The sequence below is a fragment of the Cenococcum geophilum genome, assembly GCF_001692895.1.
Source record: "Cenococcum geophilum 1.58 unplaced genomic scaffold K441scaffold_120, whole genome shotgun sequence".
NCBI classification, from domain to species: Eukaryota; Fungi; Ascomycota; class Dothideomycetes; order Gloniales; family Gloniaceae; genus Cenococcum; species Cenococcum geophilum.
In genome coordinates, this window is record NW_027137678.1 from 26625 (window position 1) to 40283 (window position 13659).

At 37.6% G+C, this 13659-nt stretch overlaps 1 protein-coding gene across 1 annotated transcript; it reads right to left on the bottom strand.

Annotated features, from left to right (window-relative positions):
• Nucleotides 1-885: 885 nt before the first annotated feature.
• On the bottom strand, nucleotides 886-2370 carry K441DRAFT_649987 (uncharacterized protein; the record flags this gene model as incomplete). The annotated part of the gene is made up of 2 exons (XM_067646964.1): nucleotides 1492-2370; nucleotides 886-1080 (listed from the first exon to the last, which is right to left on the bottom strand). Coding segments are annotated over exons 1-2 (921 nt in total), but the record flags the coding sequence as incomplete, so codon positions are not given.
• Between the last annotated feature and the right edge of the window lie 11289 nt (nucleotides 2371-13659).

Sequence of the window (13659 nt, forward strand, 5' to 3'; positions counted from 1 at the left end):
ATAATGCAAGCCCGAATAGCTGCTGTTTATCGAGGTGTTGAAGAGGGAGCGTCGTTTCGTTAAGATTGTTGTAGAGGAAGGGCGCTAGACTCAATGCAGCAAAATGTATCTTGGTGTTCGCCAACCTCAGCCGCCGAACTTCTCCGCCGAAGATCATCGCGCTCCAAAGAGCCTGCCAGTTTCCTCGCAAAATTCAGCATGGTTGTGTTCTAGGTTCGCAGATTGAAGCAGAAGAATCTGTATTGCTTTGCCATCATAAGGTTCTAGGGCATGGTAACACCTTCTGCACGCCGTTCAATCGATGCTTTCACATGCAATATCTTAAGACATGACTAGTGTCCACCGGAATTTGAGGCTATATATTGTCCTAATTGGCGCTGCCAGTAGGGCCGGTCCTTTTGGTGCGAACTAGCGGTTAACAACTGTATGCTCTTGTTCTGGTTTCAACCTAAAGACGATATCTGTATGATCATACAGTATATGAAGCAATGCTCTCTTAATGCAGATAAAATCTACGCATACAGACAGAACAGGACAAAACCCTAATCTAAAGCATCAAATCTTCCACTCGTACTTTTTCTTGATCATCGGCAATATATCCAATTCGTACCGTTCGTAGCTATGCCCCGGAAGATCTTCGATCACGGCACGGAGGTCCATCTCTTCAGAGTCTCCTCCAAGAGTGTCCAAGATTGGAGACTTAAGCTCTCTTAAACGCCGCACGAACGCGCGTTTATACGGCGTGTTCTCGTACATCTCCTCGACTTCTAGACGATCTTCGGTCTTAAAGTGGCCTGCGGGCCACGGTGGTAGATTGGAATACTCTCTACCGTCTAAGATCCCTGGCAGGCCGCTATTGAAGTCAAGAGGGACCGTGATGATTTGCTCCCAGTCGATCAAAGCGGCTGCCTGGTCACAGGAGCCGACCATAACATTGCTCTCTGAGATATCCCAGTGGCGAAGGTAGGTGGAGTTGGGGCCGAGTGACTTCTGTCCGATAATATGAGATATCGCTTTGTGGAGACCGCAGCCGAGTCGGTGGACATCATCGAGAGACTCGCTGGACCATACTGTAGGACTCTGGCTGGCTTCATGGTCTTTTGCAGCCTGACGGAGCATAGCGATAGAATTCTCGTTTTGCAATGCATCCGCCTGGATCTGAGCATCGATAGTATCGGAGCCAATCAGCTGGGTGATTCTTGAGACCAGATCTCGGCCTAACTTGTGCTCTCTTCTTAACTCCCGAAGCTCCTTGATACGGTCTACTGCAGATTTATCTCTCGAATTCCATACAACTGCCGCAACTGCCCAGATCCATCGACCGGCTTCAACATCGAGCTTTCTCTCTGTGCTCATATCGACCAGCAATCTTGCTATTTCATCTTCCAACTTCCTCACTTCCTTCCGTATCTGCGAGGCTCGATGGTTGATGTCTAACTTTTCATCCCTCAACTCAAGCTCTCGCACCCTCATTTTTTCCCTGAACTCCACCTCTAGATGAGGCTCATCTTCAACCTTGAATTTTGTCTCCGGATCATTTGCTTCTGCCAGCTGAACTTCAAGCAACGCATGATAGCATTCAGCTAAGCTTCCGTACGGGCCGTGGAAGACCTCATACTGTGCCCGCTTGGCTGGCATAAATGTCTGATAAACGATAGGCCCCAGCTTGAACTGTCCGAAGTCAGGCGAAGTACGGTCCCACTGGCAGTACAAGCTGCCGATTCCATCGAACGTCAACTTGGACAATTGATCCATCCACTCGGCAATCTTCCTTTTGACCTCAAGCTTCGCCCCGGTCGACATATAATCCGCCGCATCCCCGTAGCTTTCACCCTGGATTTTCTCCATCAGGATCCACTCGAGCCCGACCGCGTTGTTCATGGAGGAGTCGAAGGCATAAACTCTGGGAACCGGGATAGTAGTGTTGATGCGAACATACTCCATGGTAGCGACTTCACTCTGCACCTTGTACCAAGGCACAACCGGTAGCGCTACTCGAAAAATACATTCATGTCTCGCTCCCGTTTGTTCGTCAATCGAGCTGACTGTGTATGCCTTATTCCATGAACCTTCGGTAAGATACTCGACAGTGATGTCGGCATTCGGAAATCCGCAATGACCCCAGAACGGCTGGACGGCCTCTTTAATACGCCCCACATCAGGTTCCATTACCCACTTGGGATCCCAATGCATCTGACCATCAGTATTCCATGCCATTACACCCTTTTGGCAGTCCACAGGATTTTCGGGCGGTCCTGAGAAGGAAACACAGATTGGGATCTGCACATTGTTGTGGGTATCGAGGGGAACTTCAGCGTCATCTTCGGCAATGCCTATGTGTCGAACGAACTCGTCTGTAGATTGATCTTTACATGGTGCCAAGAGGCCTCCTGACGGTCGCAACGTAGAAGACGGTTGCGATCTACATTTGGCTGACACTGTGATTTCATGTGAGAAGCGAGAATCGAAGTGATTGATTTGGGGAGCTTCGAAAGGTCCAGTTGCGTCGATTGCTTTGGTTGAGCTTTCCTTGGTAGATGATGTAGTCGATGCAATGCTGGACTGTCTTGAACCAATCATGGCCTCTTCAGTTTGTTGAGCTGAGGATTGGGAATACTCGACAAGTGTGTCGGTGAATTCTAAAACTGGTTGAGCTATCACCTGATACGGTAGCGTTGGAACAGAATTAGGGTCCTCTCCAGTCTGAGCTTGTCCCCCTGATTCTATTGATTGGTATCCTGAGTCGTGTGACAACATCTTACGAAGACTGTTCTGGATGTCCGCTTCGACAAATGTGATGCCAGAGTCGCTCGGGGTTGCCATTTGGTTTTCGACTTCGTCCGAGTCAGTCATGAAAGTATCTGCATTGCTAGGAGATGCGAAGCTGTGTCCCTGAGGAACGGATTGCCCTTCGTTCTTCGTATTACGAAGTAGGTGGGAACGAGGGCGATGCGTAGTGTATCGGAAGGGCCTCGCGGGTTTCGACTTCAGATTTCTCCACGTGGAGCGAGGAATGACAGCATTTGATCTGTCCAGTAGGACCCTGTCTAGGACTTTCGTATCTCTGGTTCTAATATTGCTGGCTTCGATTTCACGGGCTTTGCCACCGCTAAGACTATCGCTAGGTTTTTGGATGGTCTGCTTGTCTACTTTCGACTTCTCGGTGCTGGTCTCCTGGAGCTCCCCTAACTTCCGCTTGAAACCCATGATAGACTAAGTGGAGGTAATTAAAGATTAAGGAGTCGAAGGTGTTTCGATAAAGAGATTGGGACCAAACTGCACTTGGTGTGATCGATATGGGTTGATGTTGGTTTCTGATGGTTTTGGTTGAAAGGATGAGGCAGAAAAAGTGTTTGGAAAAAGAGCAGTCGAGAACCTGGAGAAAAAATCTGCGTTTGGCTTCTGACTCATAAAAAAAATTGTATTGATGTAAACGTCTGAAAAATGGCGTGGTGGCTATCATTTATTCAGCCACCGGCCTTCTTCAGTGCTCTTATCAATAAAATATGTTCAATACTGAAAGATATTGAAGATTGAATATTTTTAAGGTTGAGGTGGCAAAAATAAGGTAAATATACCAGCAAATGACTCTCGGGCCTCCTTACAATATGTGCGCATTTTAAATTTGTTAGGTTAACCCATAGAAATTTAAAATTACTAAATATTAAATTATATCTTGCAAGCCACCGCGCACAACATCGTCAATTTTGACGATTTTTGCAACCCCTGTACTGTCGACCGTTGACCACCTTGTTGCCTACCACCCTCCTTGTTGTCTGCACCTACCTCGTGCATATATAGTTTCTTTTCTTACATATTTCCCAGTCAACGCGTACACTCTACCTTTGATCAACGCCATGCCTCCCTCATCTACCAACGTAATTGAAGACGACGATACATCCTCCTCTGCCACTCCTGAGCTCGACCCTGATCGGTTTACCCACTCTGGCGGCGACGACAACGCGTCGAGCAACTCTACACCAAATACACCAACTGTAACCACTCGTAAAAGACGCCAGTTAGCTGACCGCATATCACTAGGGAGTAGCAATATTAAACGTATGGAGTGCTCAAAGAGCCGGCTACTAAATAATAACACCACCAGAGGTAGGCTTATGGCGACGAATGTAGTACAAGAGGCTTCGGAGGCCTTGGTAGAATCTAGAGAGCAGTCACGAGAGAGCAGCTATTTTGAAGCTCTACCAGAGCCCGGGGGCGTACGGAGCCCGCTTTTAATTAACACACCATGCCAAGACTGTACCATATTCAATATTCAATATTAATATTAGTACGGCCTTATACTAATATTAAATATTAATAAGACCACTAGCCTTTTTAAGCAGAACCAAAAACTAGCTAATGAATTTTTTGCATAATAATATGAATAGCTGTAAGCACCCCAGGTTACTGCTAGCCGAAAAGGGGATTAAAGCTTTAAATCGAAACTCTGAAGAAATTGAAGGTAAATAGGAGTGGTAAAAATCCGCTTTATCCAAAACTTCCACACGAACCTCCTAATTCCCTTTCCATTTCCTTTTCCCTTAGAAATACTTCATGCATATCTGGACGACTGCCTTTACTTTTGTTGAAATATGCAATTTAAATTCTAAGTAACACCTTTAGGAGGAGAAGGAACTGTTGTCGGCCTGGTATTCGATCACTACTACATCAAGCTTAGTTTAGGGGCGCCTTTGACCCACCCAATTTATATATTTAATGAGGCTCTAGAGCCTCTTGCAATAGACCAAAGTTCCCATCCTTGATCGTCCTGTTCGACAACTATGTCACTATAGGACAATTTTTAGCAGGTCTAAGCCAGTTTAAAACTTCAAGTTTAGTACACAGAAGGAATATAATTAGCTTTACTCCATGTTTTGGGTCATCTGAGCAGTATTATACTCGTCTAATTTATATATATGTGAAAAGCAGAGATAAGAAGCCGGACAGGATCCGCACAGTAACTCTTGGCAGTAACTTTACTGTCCAAATCTTTTGCCAAGTTCAATTCTGCCAGTGTAAAATTAGTGGCTTAGAGCTTGTTTTTAGTGTTATAGATCTTAATCTTAAGGCCGTATATTAATTAATTAGCGTAGAGCCACTGCATTATAATTAAGCCATACTTAAATTATAATCTGCACCTGCATCGTAATCCTTAGCGTAGTGTTATATATAAAAACATTTAATTATAAGGTTTAGGAAGGGGTTATAATTTAATTAAATTGTAGATATTATAATACAAAGTCTCCGTAGTATAGTGGTACGGTAAGTTCTATAATTACTTTAATTTAATTTAGAGCTAGCCTAATATAATTATACTACTTTTCCTAAAGTTTTTAAATAGCCTATTAGGTTATAATATAGATGTATAGGTCTAATATAACTTAGGGCGTTAAAAATAAGATAAGAATAATATAATTAATTTAAAGCCTTGTTAATACGTGATTTAATAGATTTTTTTTTTTAAATACGCTACTAATAGGAACTAAACCCGCAACCTTCTACTACCTAATTAGGCTAAGGGCCTTAGCGGTAATATAATAAGGCTTACAAGGCTCTGTGGCGATATAACTTAGAATCTTGTTATTGGGGAAGACGTAGTCGGATTTAGAGGTTCCTATCCCCCGTTTTAGGAGGCAGTTTCTCCTCGCTTAGGCCTATATCTGTCGCCGCTTTTACGGAGGTGCGTTTCAAAAGTCTTTGCCGCCAAGAAAATTGACCACCTTGGCTCACCGCCTTCCAAATCTAGATACCCTCCCATTTGCCCTCTTCCGCTTTAGGTGCTTTTAAGCGTCTTAGTGCCTCTATAGCACCCTCTCTATACTTGTTACCTTCTTTAAGCTTAATAACCCTCTAGATATGCCTAATAATCCGCTTAATCTAAGCTTAAATCCTCTACTGCTTAATACCGCCCGCTATTCCTTTCTTGCAACCTCTCTATACTATAGCGCTTTCTTATACGTAGTAACCTCTTTATATACGGCTAGCAAGGCTCACGGCAATATATATCTCGTATAGTTTGTTTAAATTTTTATATTATCTTTGCAATTTCGGTGGCTGGGATTCCATAAGCTCTAAGAGCTACAATTTAAGCCCTTATAGCTAAATTATAGTCCTCTATAGAACGTTTAGTAGTAGATCTTTTAGCAGCTATTTAGAATATTAAAAAAAACTTAAAAGTAATGGAATTATCCTGTTAAAAACAAACTTGGTAGAACGTTTAATAATGTAGTAGAAATCTACCAGCAGAAACTTGTTATACTACCTTGGCGGTAAGCTGGCTTATTATAGTTTTCTTATCTTCTATAAGTTTTTCGATAAGCTAGTTCCTATATAAATTTTTTTATAACATAAACCTATTTTTATAACTACACCTTATATAGATTTATAATATATATAAAAGTTATAAAGAATCTTCTTAAGAAAATCTTTTATATATAAATTTTTATAAAATAGCTTGTAATTAGATAAAGATAGTTAAGCTATAGGTTAAGAATCGGCCATATTATACCTCTATATATCTTTTTAGACTTATATAAGAAAGACCTTTAATAGATAATATCCTAATATCTAAAATTGTAAAGCGGAATATATTAATAGTGTAACTTTTCGGCACCTTATACAGGAGTAACTTACTAAGGACTATAGACACGATGCTAACTATAAGCCGCTCTTTTTTATTTATTTATTTATTTATTTATTTATTTATTTATTTATTTATTTATTTATTTATTTATTTATTAATTTATTTATTTTTTATATCCGTTGTATTATACTACGTATAATACTGCGCATGCAGCCTCTAGGCTATGGCGCTATAGTTCTATATATATAAATCCTTTCTAGGCAGCTTAATATGTACTAGTAGCTATGTCCTAATAGTTTATAAACCCCTAGGAGTTTATAGTTTCCTAGTAAAATACTAAGATACTACAACTACTAGGGAATGAGAAAATGGTAAGAAAAACTATAAGAAATCCTAACCCCTGTCCCTGTCCTTTTGCAATTTATTTCTATCCTTTTGCTCTCTACTATCTTTTACCCAGAAGCCTAGTAGGAGTTACCTTCTTCTAGACTCCTATTAATTTTATTCTTCCATAGAATCTTCTACGCTAGTACTATGTACTAGTTTAGCTGCTTTAAGATTCTCACAGTCTTTACTATTAGTAAAGTGTTTTTCTTTACAATTAATACAAAGAGGGGTGGTATGCTTGTAAGGCCTGCCACTTATTAAGTAGGTAGGACAGCAGTGGTCTTTAGATAGATATGCAGCCGCATAATATCTATAGGCCCTAGTAGAGTATCTATCTCCTATATAGCCAAATTTTTGGCAGCTATTACACTGCGTAGTAGGAGAGACTTTGAGGTATTTTACTACCTTAGTAGCTGTACTTGCAATTGATATCTCTTTTTACTTAAGGATTTCTTATCTTTTTTCTTCGTTCTCTATAGTAAAAACTATGGAGCCAAATCTGGTCTATAGATCGTGTCTTTTTACACTAAATAAGATCTATCTAGGTAGTCCTTATATCCTTATATCCTTATAGGATTAAAAGTCTTAATTTCTTCTTTTAGAAGCTTAGAGCCTCCTTCTCCTAAGAAAGGTAGGGTAGGAACCCTATGGGCTATAATTTAAACCCATAGTTCTAGTTTTTGTTCTCTTTAAAAGGTAAAGCAGTTATGCTAGATTTCCTTATATTTAACTAGGAAATCTGCATTATACTCTTCTATAGTCATAAGGAGAATATTTTGTTTTCCTTTAGTTCTAGCTATAGATGCTAAAACCGGTTTTTCTACTTGCAGTTTTAATGTAAATAGTTAATTAACTTTATTTCGTATAGAGAAGGTATCTAGAGGTTAGTCCTTTTAGTCTGTAATTAGGACTAGCTTTCTTTTTTATAGCTGCTTTTTCTTACTTCTAGTAGAAGTAGAAGGAGTAGGAAATGGTAGTGACGAGGAGGGTAGAGAGGACGAAGTAAGGAGGTCCTTTTTTAGCCTCTCTACGTAGGTTTCTTTAGTAGGGGCTACCTCCTTATAGAGAGCTCTTACTTCTTTAACTAGTCCTTTTAGGACATCTTTTGTCTTTTCTTTTCCTTTTATAAAGGGATTTTCTCCTACTAGAACACTACGTGTATAGTCCTCTAGCTATTTAACTTATTCCTTTTTATCTTCTTCTTTTTCTTTTTCTAGCCCTTTATAGGCCTGGGTTAGGCTATCTAAAGCCTTTTATAGGTGTTGTTCTGGAGAAAGGGGAGAGAAAGATATACTAGGTATACCAGCCGTAAAAGTTATCAGTTTAGTTGTCTTTTTTGCAGGTTTTTGGTTTTCTTTTTCAGTAGAAGACTGAGGATGTCCTCTTTTTTCTCCTGTCCCAAATAGGCTAGGAGAAGGAGAAGGGCTAGAAAAAGTGAATGTAGATATAGGCTTATTATCACTTATTTCTATAGGTTTCTTTTTAGGCCTACTAGGCCTTAGCATTGTGTCTCTTATAAGGGGGTTTTCCTAGTTTTTACTATCCTTATACCCTTTCTCCTTACTAATCCTACTAGAAGATTTCTGGGGAGATTAGGCTAAGAGGTAGTAGGGAAACTAGCCCCTATTTTATAGTTTTGGTATTGGTGGTATTGGTAGTAGTAGTAGTAGTTTTAGTATTCCTGTCTGTGCCTCGCTTATAAGCTAGGGCCATCCTTAGAGAAATTTTTCTGTTAGGAGAAAGGGGGTAAAACGACAAATAAATCCACTTCTAGCTCGCTAGGCAATAGGAATTAGGTCTTGAAAGTTAGAAAATCGATAGTTTTTGATGGTAAGATGGGTATGCGTAAGTTTTGGAGTGTGGCGCTACCTTTTGGTAAGGTTGTATGTGTGGTAAAGGCTTTTATAAGCCGCTCTATATTAAAGGCGTATAAGAAGCGCCTTTTAAAAACTAGCTATTTTTATATAGATATACGTTTATTATAAAGGCTATAGAGAAGGTAAATATCTAGTCTCCACGCTATAAGAATTAAGTATATAATTATATATATCCTCTTTTGGGCAAATATATTCCTATCTATTTTAGAGTAATTAACCTTAAGCTTCTATACTACTATAATAGCGGGGTATACGCTTATATACTATTCCTTAGCTAAGTTAGACAACTTATCTTTAATAATTTTGTTGGAATGTATATATTGGAATGTATGGACAGGTTGCGTAGTTGTGTGTCCCTAATTAGTCATCCTTATGGTGACTCATCAACCCCCCCCTATTTAGGCACTGCGATCCTTACGATCCTCTGCGAAGGACAGACACGAATGAATTAAGAACCAGTTACCTTATATTGCAATTGCAGTACCCCCCCGGGTGATACCGACAAATTTAAATCGGGATATAGAGGTATGTATTCTAGAGAAGGTAACTAAAGCACTATAAGCGCTATATAGACTAAACGTGCTATAGAGGGACGTAGAGCCGCGTAATATACTATTAAACGACTAGTATAGTAAACTAATACTAGTTAACCTCAAACGTGCTAAGATAAGAGTTTAGTAGGCTTTAAGTATAATTATAGCAAATAAGAAGAGAAAACGCGAAGAAGAAATAAAAGGCTAACTCTAAGGGATAATTTCCTTAATAAGATGCGAACTACTAGGGCCAGAATTTCTTAATATATTAGATAATACTCTTAGATTTATAAGATAAGTTAGCAGTATATAATAGCATAAGGAGGTAAAAGGGTTTTATATAAATAGGTTTAGTAGGTACAGTCAAAACTCTTTATAACGATGCGGGTCGTACGGCCGACCGTATCGTAATACCAATGGTATTGTTATACATAGAGTCACGTGTTAGGTTAATAAGCAGGAAAAGGAGGCTGATGCGTGGCTAGGCATCCCAAAAGGGCGTAGGGCGTCTACTTCACGGGCCAAGTAGGACCCCTCCCATACAAAATCTCTACTGGTTATAACGATTTTGGTAGAGAAAACTTAACGATATTGTGAATAGTCAGTATATCGTAATATCACACCAAAAATATTTTGATTAAGGGGTGTAGATCGTAATATAGAGTATATCGTTGTAATCAAATATCGTACTAAAGAGTTTCGACTGTACTATAACTAGACCTAGAAACCTATATAACCTCTTTAATAAATAAAGCGATTAAGTCTCTTTAAATAGATAATATATATACGCCTTACGGTTTCTAATAGTAGGAGTAAAAATAGATAGTCACTAGTACTTTATAACTACCTACTATCACGGTATAAGTATAAGCGACGATAATATATAGTAAAGTAGATATTATTAAGCTATATATATAAACTGTGTAATAAGATTAAGACGTTGCGTAAGGAAAGAAGGTAGGAAAATAGGAAGAAAGGGTATATATTGTGGACTTAGTTGCTTAGTTAATATATATATAGAGCAGAATAGAGTTTAGGTGGTAGTCCTAGTAGAACTTAGTAGAATATGGCAGAATGCGGCAGATTACTATTAGATTGCCGCAGACTGCTATTAGATTGCCGTCTCGTAGTTAGTCTTAAGTTGCTAAGTTAGTAGAAATAGGTAGGCGTGTATAAGGTGTTACAAGGGTGTCCTATAATAGTACCCCCCCCTTTAAACTTAAGCTTCTGCAAGATAGGGCTATAGTAGTTCTAGGTAGAGTTTATAAAAGTCTTTTATAGCTTATATAAGTCCTATAGAGTTAACGGGTTCCTATAAGGGCTTAATAAAGCCTCTTCATTTTATAAGATATATATATTAGCATTTCCATTTATTATACTTAATATCATTAATTCTTTTAATAAAGTACTCATTCTTACTATCTACTTTAACTAGTAGGGGAGGGTCTTATATCTATCTAGGCAGGGCGTCTAATATAGGGGTAGTAGGGTAGAGGACTAACGTGTGGAATATAGGGTGGATTTTAACTATATTAGAGAGCTTTAATTAGTAGGAGTAAGAGGAGACGACCTTCTTAACTTTATAAGGGCCAGCGTTCTTCTAATTAAGTTTCTTAGTAGGTTATTTTATGTTTAGATTTCTTATATCTAGCTAGATAAAGTTACTAATTTAGTAAACTAGTGCTAGGGTTTGTTTCTTATTCGCTACGGCTTTATAGATAAATTAAGCCTATATTATTTCATTAGTAAGAAACTGTTATAATTTCTCTATCTTTTCTATAAATTTATTTGCTTTTATAACTTATAAGGCGTAATAAGCGGGGTAAATGACGTTACTAAAGGGTTTAAAACCTATTTGTAGATGCTAGTTATAATTAGCTAAGAATAGGGAGACCTTTATAGTTTTTAAGACGGAATTATTTATAGTAAACTTAGTAAATATAAGCCAGTTAATCTAGTTATCTTATAAATATAACGTGTATATCTGGATATACTATTCTATTATAGTATTTATACATTTTATTTAACTATTCGTTTTTGGGTGGTATGCTATAAACAGTAGTGCTTTAACATAGAGTTAGGTAGTTAGTTTTTTCTAAAATATAGAGATAAACTAGCTACCTTTATTAGAGATAATTATTTTAGGGAGTCCGTGGAGTTTCTATACGTAATTTAGAAATAGTTAAGTAATAGTACGTGTTAATATATTAGAGCAGGCGATTAAGTATCTTATCTTAAATAGTTAGTCTATAATTACTATAATATTTATACAGCCCTTACTTATGGGGAGGTTAATAATAAAGTTAATTAAGATATCCTTGTATCTTTAGTCCGGAATAGGTAGTAGCTTTAGTAGGCCATTATACGTCTTATATAAAGCTTTAGCTTATTAATAGATATAGCAGCTAGAGACGTATCTTCCTATTATATTATATATATTTAGCTAGTAATACTCTTATTAGAGTAGCTTTAGGGTTTTTTCTTAGCCTAGGTGGCTAGCTACTAGTAGGTTATATATATATTTAATATTATAGAGTAAATATAAGCGGCGATAATATATATAGCAAGGTAGATATTATTAAGCTATATACATAAACTGTATAAAGAGGTTAAGACGTTACGTAAGGAGAGAAAGTAAGAAAACGGGAAGAAAGGGTATCCCTTGCAACGTCAGGGTCCTTAAAGTAAGTGGTCCGTGCGTGAACACCACTTATTTCTAAGTACGGGCACCAAATTCAGCCAATCCTATTAGTTGGTTCTTATCGATAACCTAAGGACCCGAATTGACGTTGCAAGGGATATATTATTAGCTTTGTTGCTTAGTTAATATATATATAGAGCAGAATAGGATTTAAGTAGTAGTTCTAGCAAAACTTAACAGGATTTAGTAGAACTTAGCGGGGTGTAGTAGAATATAGCAGCTTACCGTTAGATTGCCGCAAATTGCCGTTTTATAGTCAGTCTTTAGTTACTAAGTTGGTAAAAACAGGTAGACGTATATAAGGTATTATAGGGGTATCCTATAACAGTACCCCCCCTTTAAACTTAAGCTTCTACGAAATAGAGCTATAGTAGTTCTAGGTAAAGTTTATAAAAGTCTTCTACGGCTTATATAAGTCCTATAGAGTTAATAGGTTCCTATAAGGGCTTAATAAAGTCTCTCTATTTTATAAAATATATATATTAGCGTTTTTGTTTATTATACTTAATGTTATTAATTCTTTTAATAAAGTACTCATTTTCACTATCTATTTTAACTGGTAGGGAAGGGGTTTATATTTATCTGGGCAGGGCGTTTAATACAGAAGTAGTAGGGTAGAGGACTAACGTATAGAATACAGGGTGGATTTTAACCGTATTAGGGAGCTTTAGTTAGTAGGCGTAGGAGAAGATAACCTTCTTAACCTTATAAGGGCCAGCGTTCTTCTAATTAAGCTCTTTAATAGGTCGCTTTGTGTTTAGATTTCTTATATTTAGCTAAATAAAGTTACTAATTTAATAGGCCGGTGCTAGGGTTTATTTCTTATTCACTACGGCTTTATAAATAAATTAGGCCTATATTATCTTATTAGTAAAGGAATTATTATAGTTCCTCTATCTTTTTTATAAATTTATTTACTTCTATAACTTATAAGGCGTAATAAGTGGGGCGGGGAATATTACTAAAATGTTTAAAACCCATTTATAGATACTAGCTATAGTTAGCTAGGAATTGGGAGACCTTTATAGTTTTTAAGACGAAATTATTTACGGTAAACTCGGCGAATATAAGCCAGTTAATCTAATTATCTTATAAGTATAACGTGTATATCCGAATATACTATTCTATTATAGCATTTATATATTCTATTTAACCATCTATTTCTAGGTAGTATTCCATAGATAATAGTGCTTTAATACGGAATTAGGTAGTTAGTTCTTTCTAAAATATAGAGATAAACTAGCTATCTCTGTTAAAAATAATCGTTTTAGGGAGTCCGTAGAGTTTCTATACATAATCCAGAAATAGTTAGGCAACGGCAGGTATTAATATATTAGGGCAGGCGATTAAATATCTTATCTTAGCTAGTCGGTCTATAACTACTATAATATTTATGCAGCCCTTACTTACAGGGAGGTCAATAATAAAGTTAATTAAGATATCCTTCTATCTTCGGTCCAGAATAGGCAGTAGCTTTAAAAGGCCGTTATACGTCTTATATAAAACTTTAGCTTGTTGGTAAATATAGCAGCTAGAGATGTACCTTTATATTATATTATATTTTATATATTCGGCTAA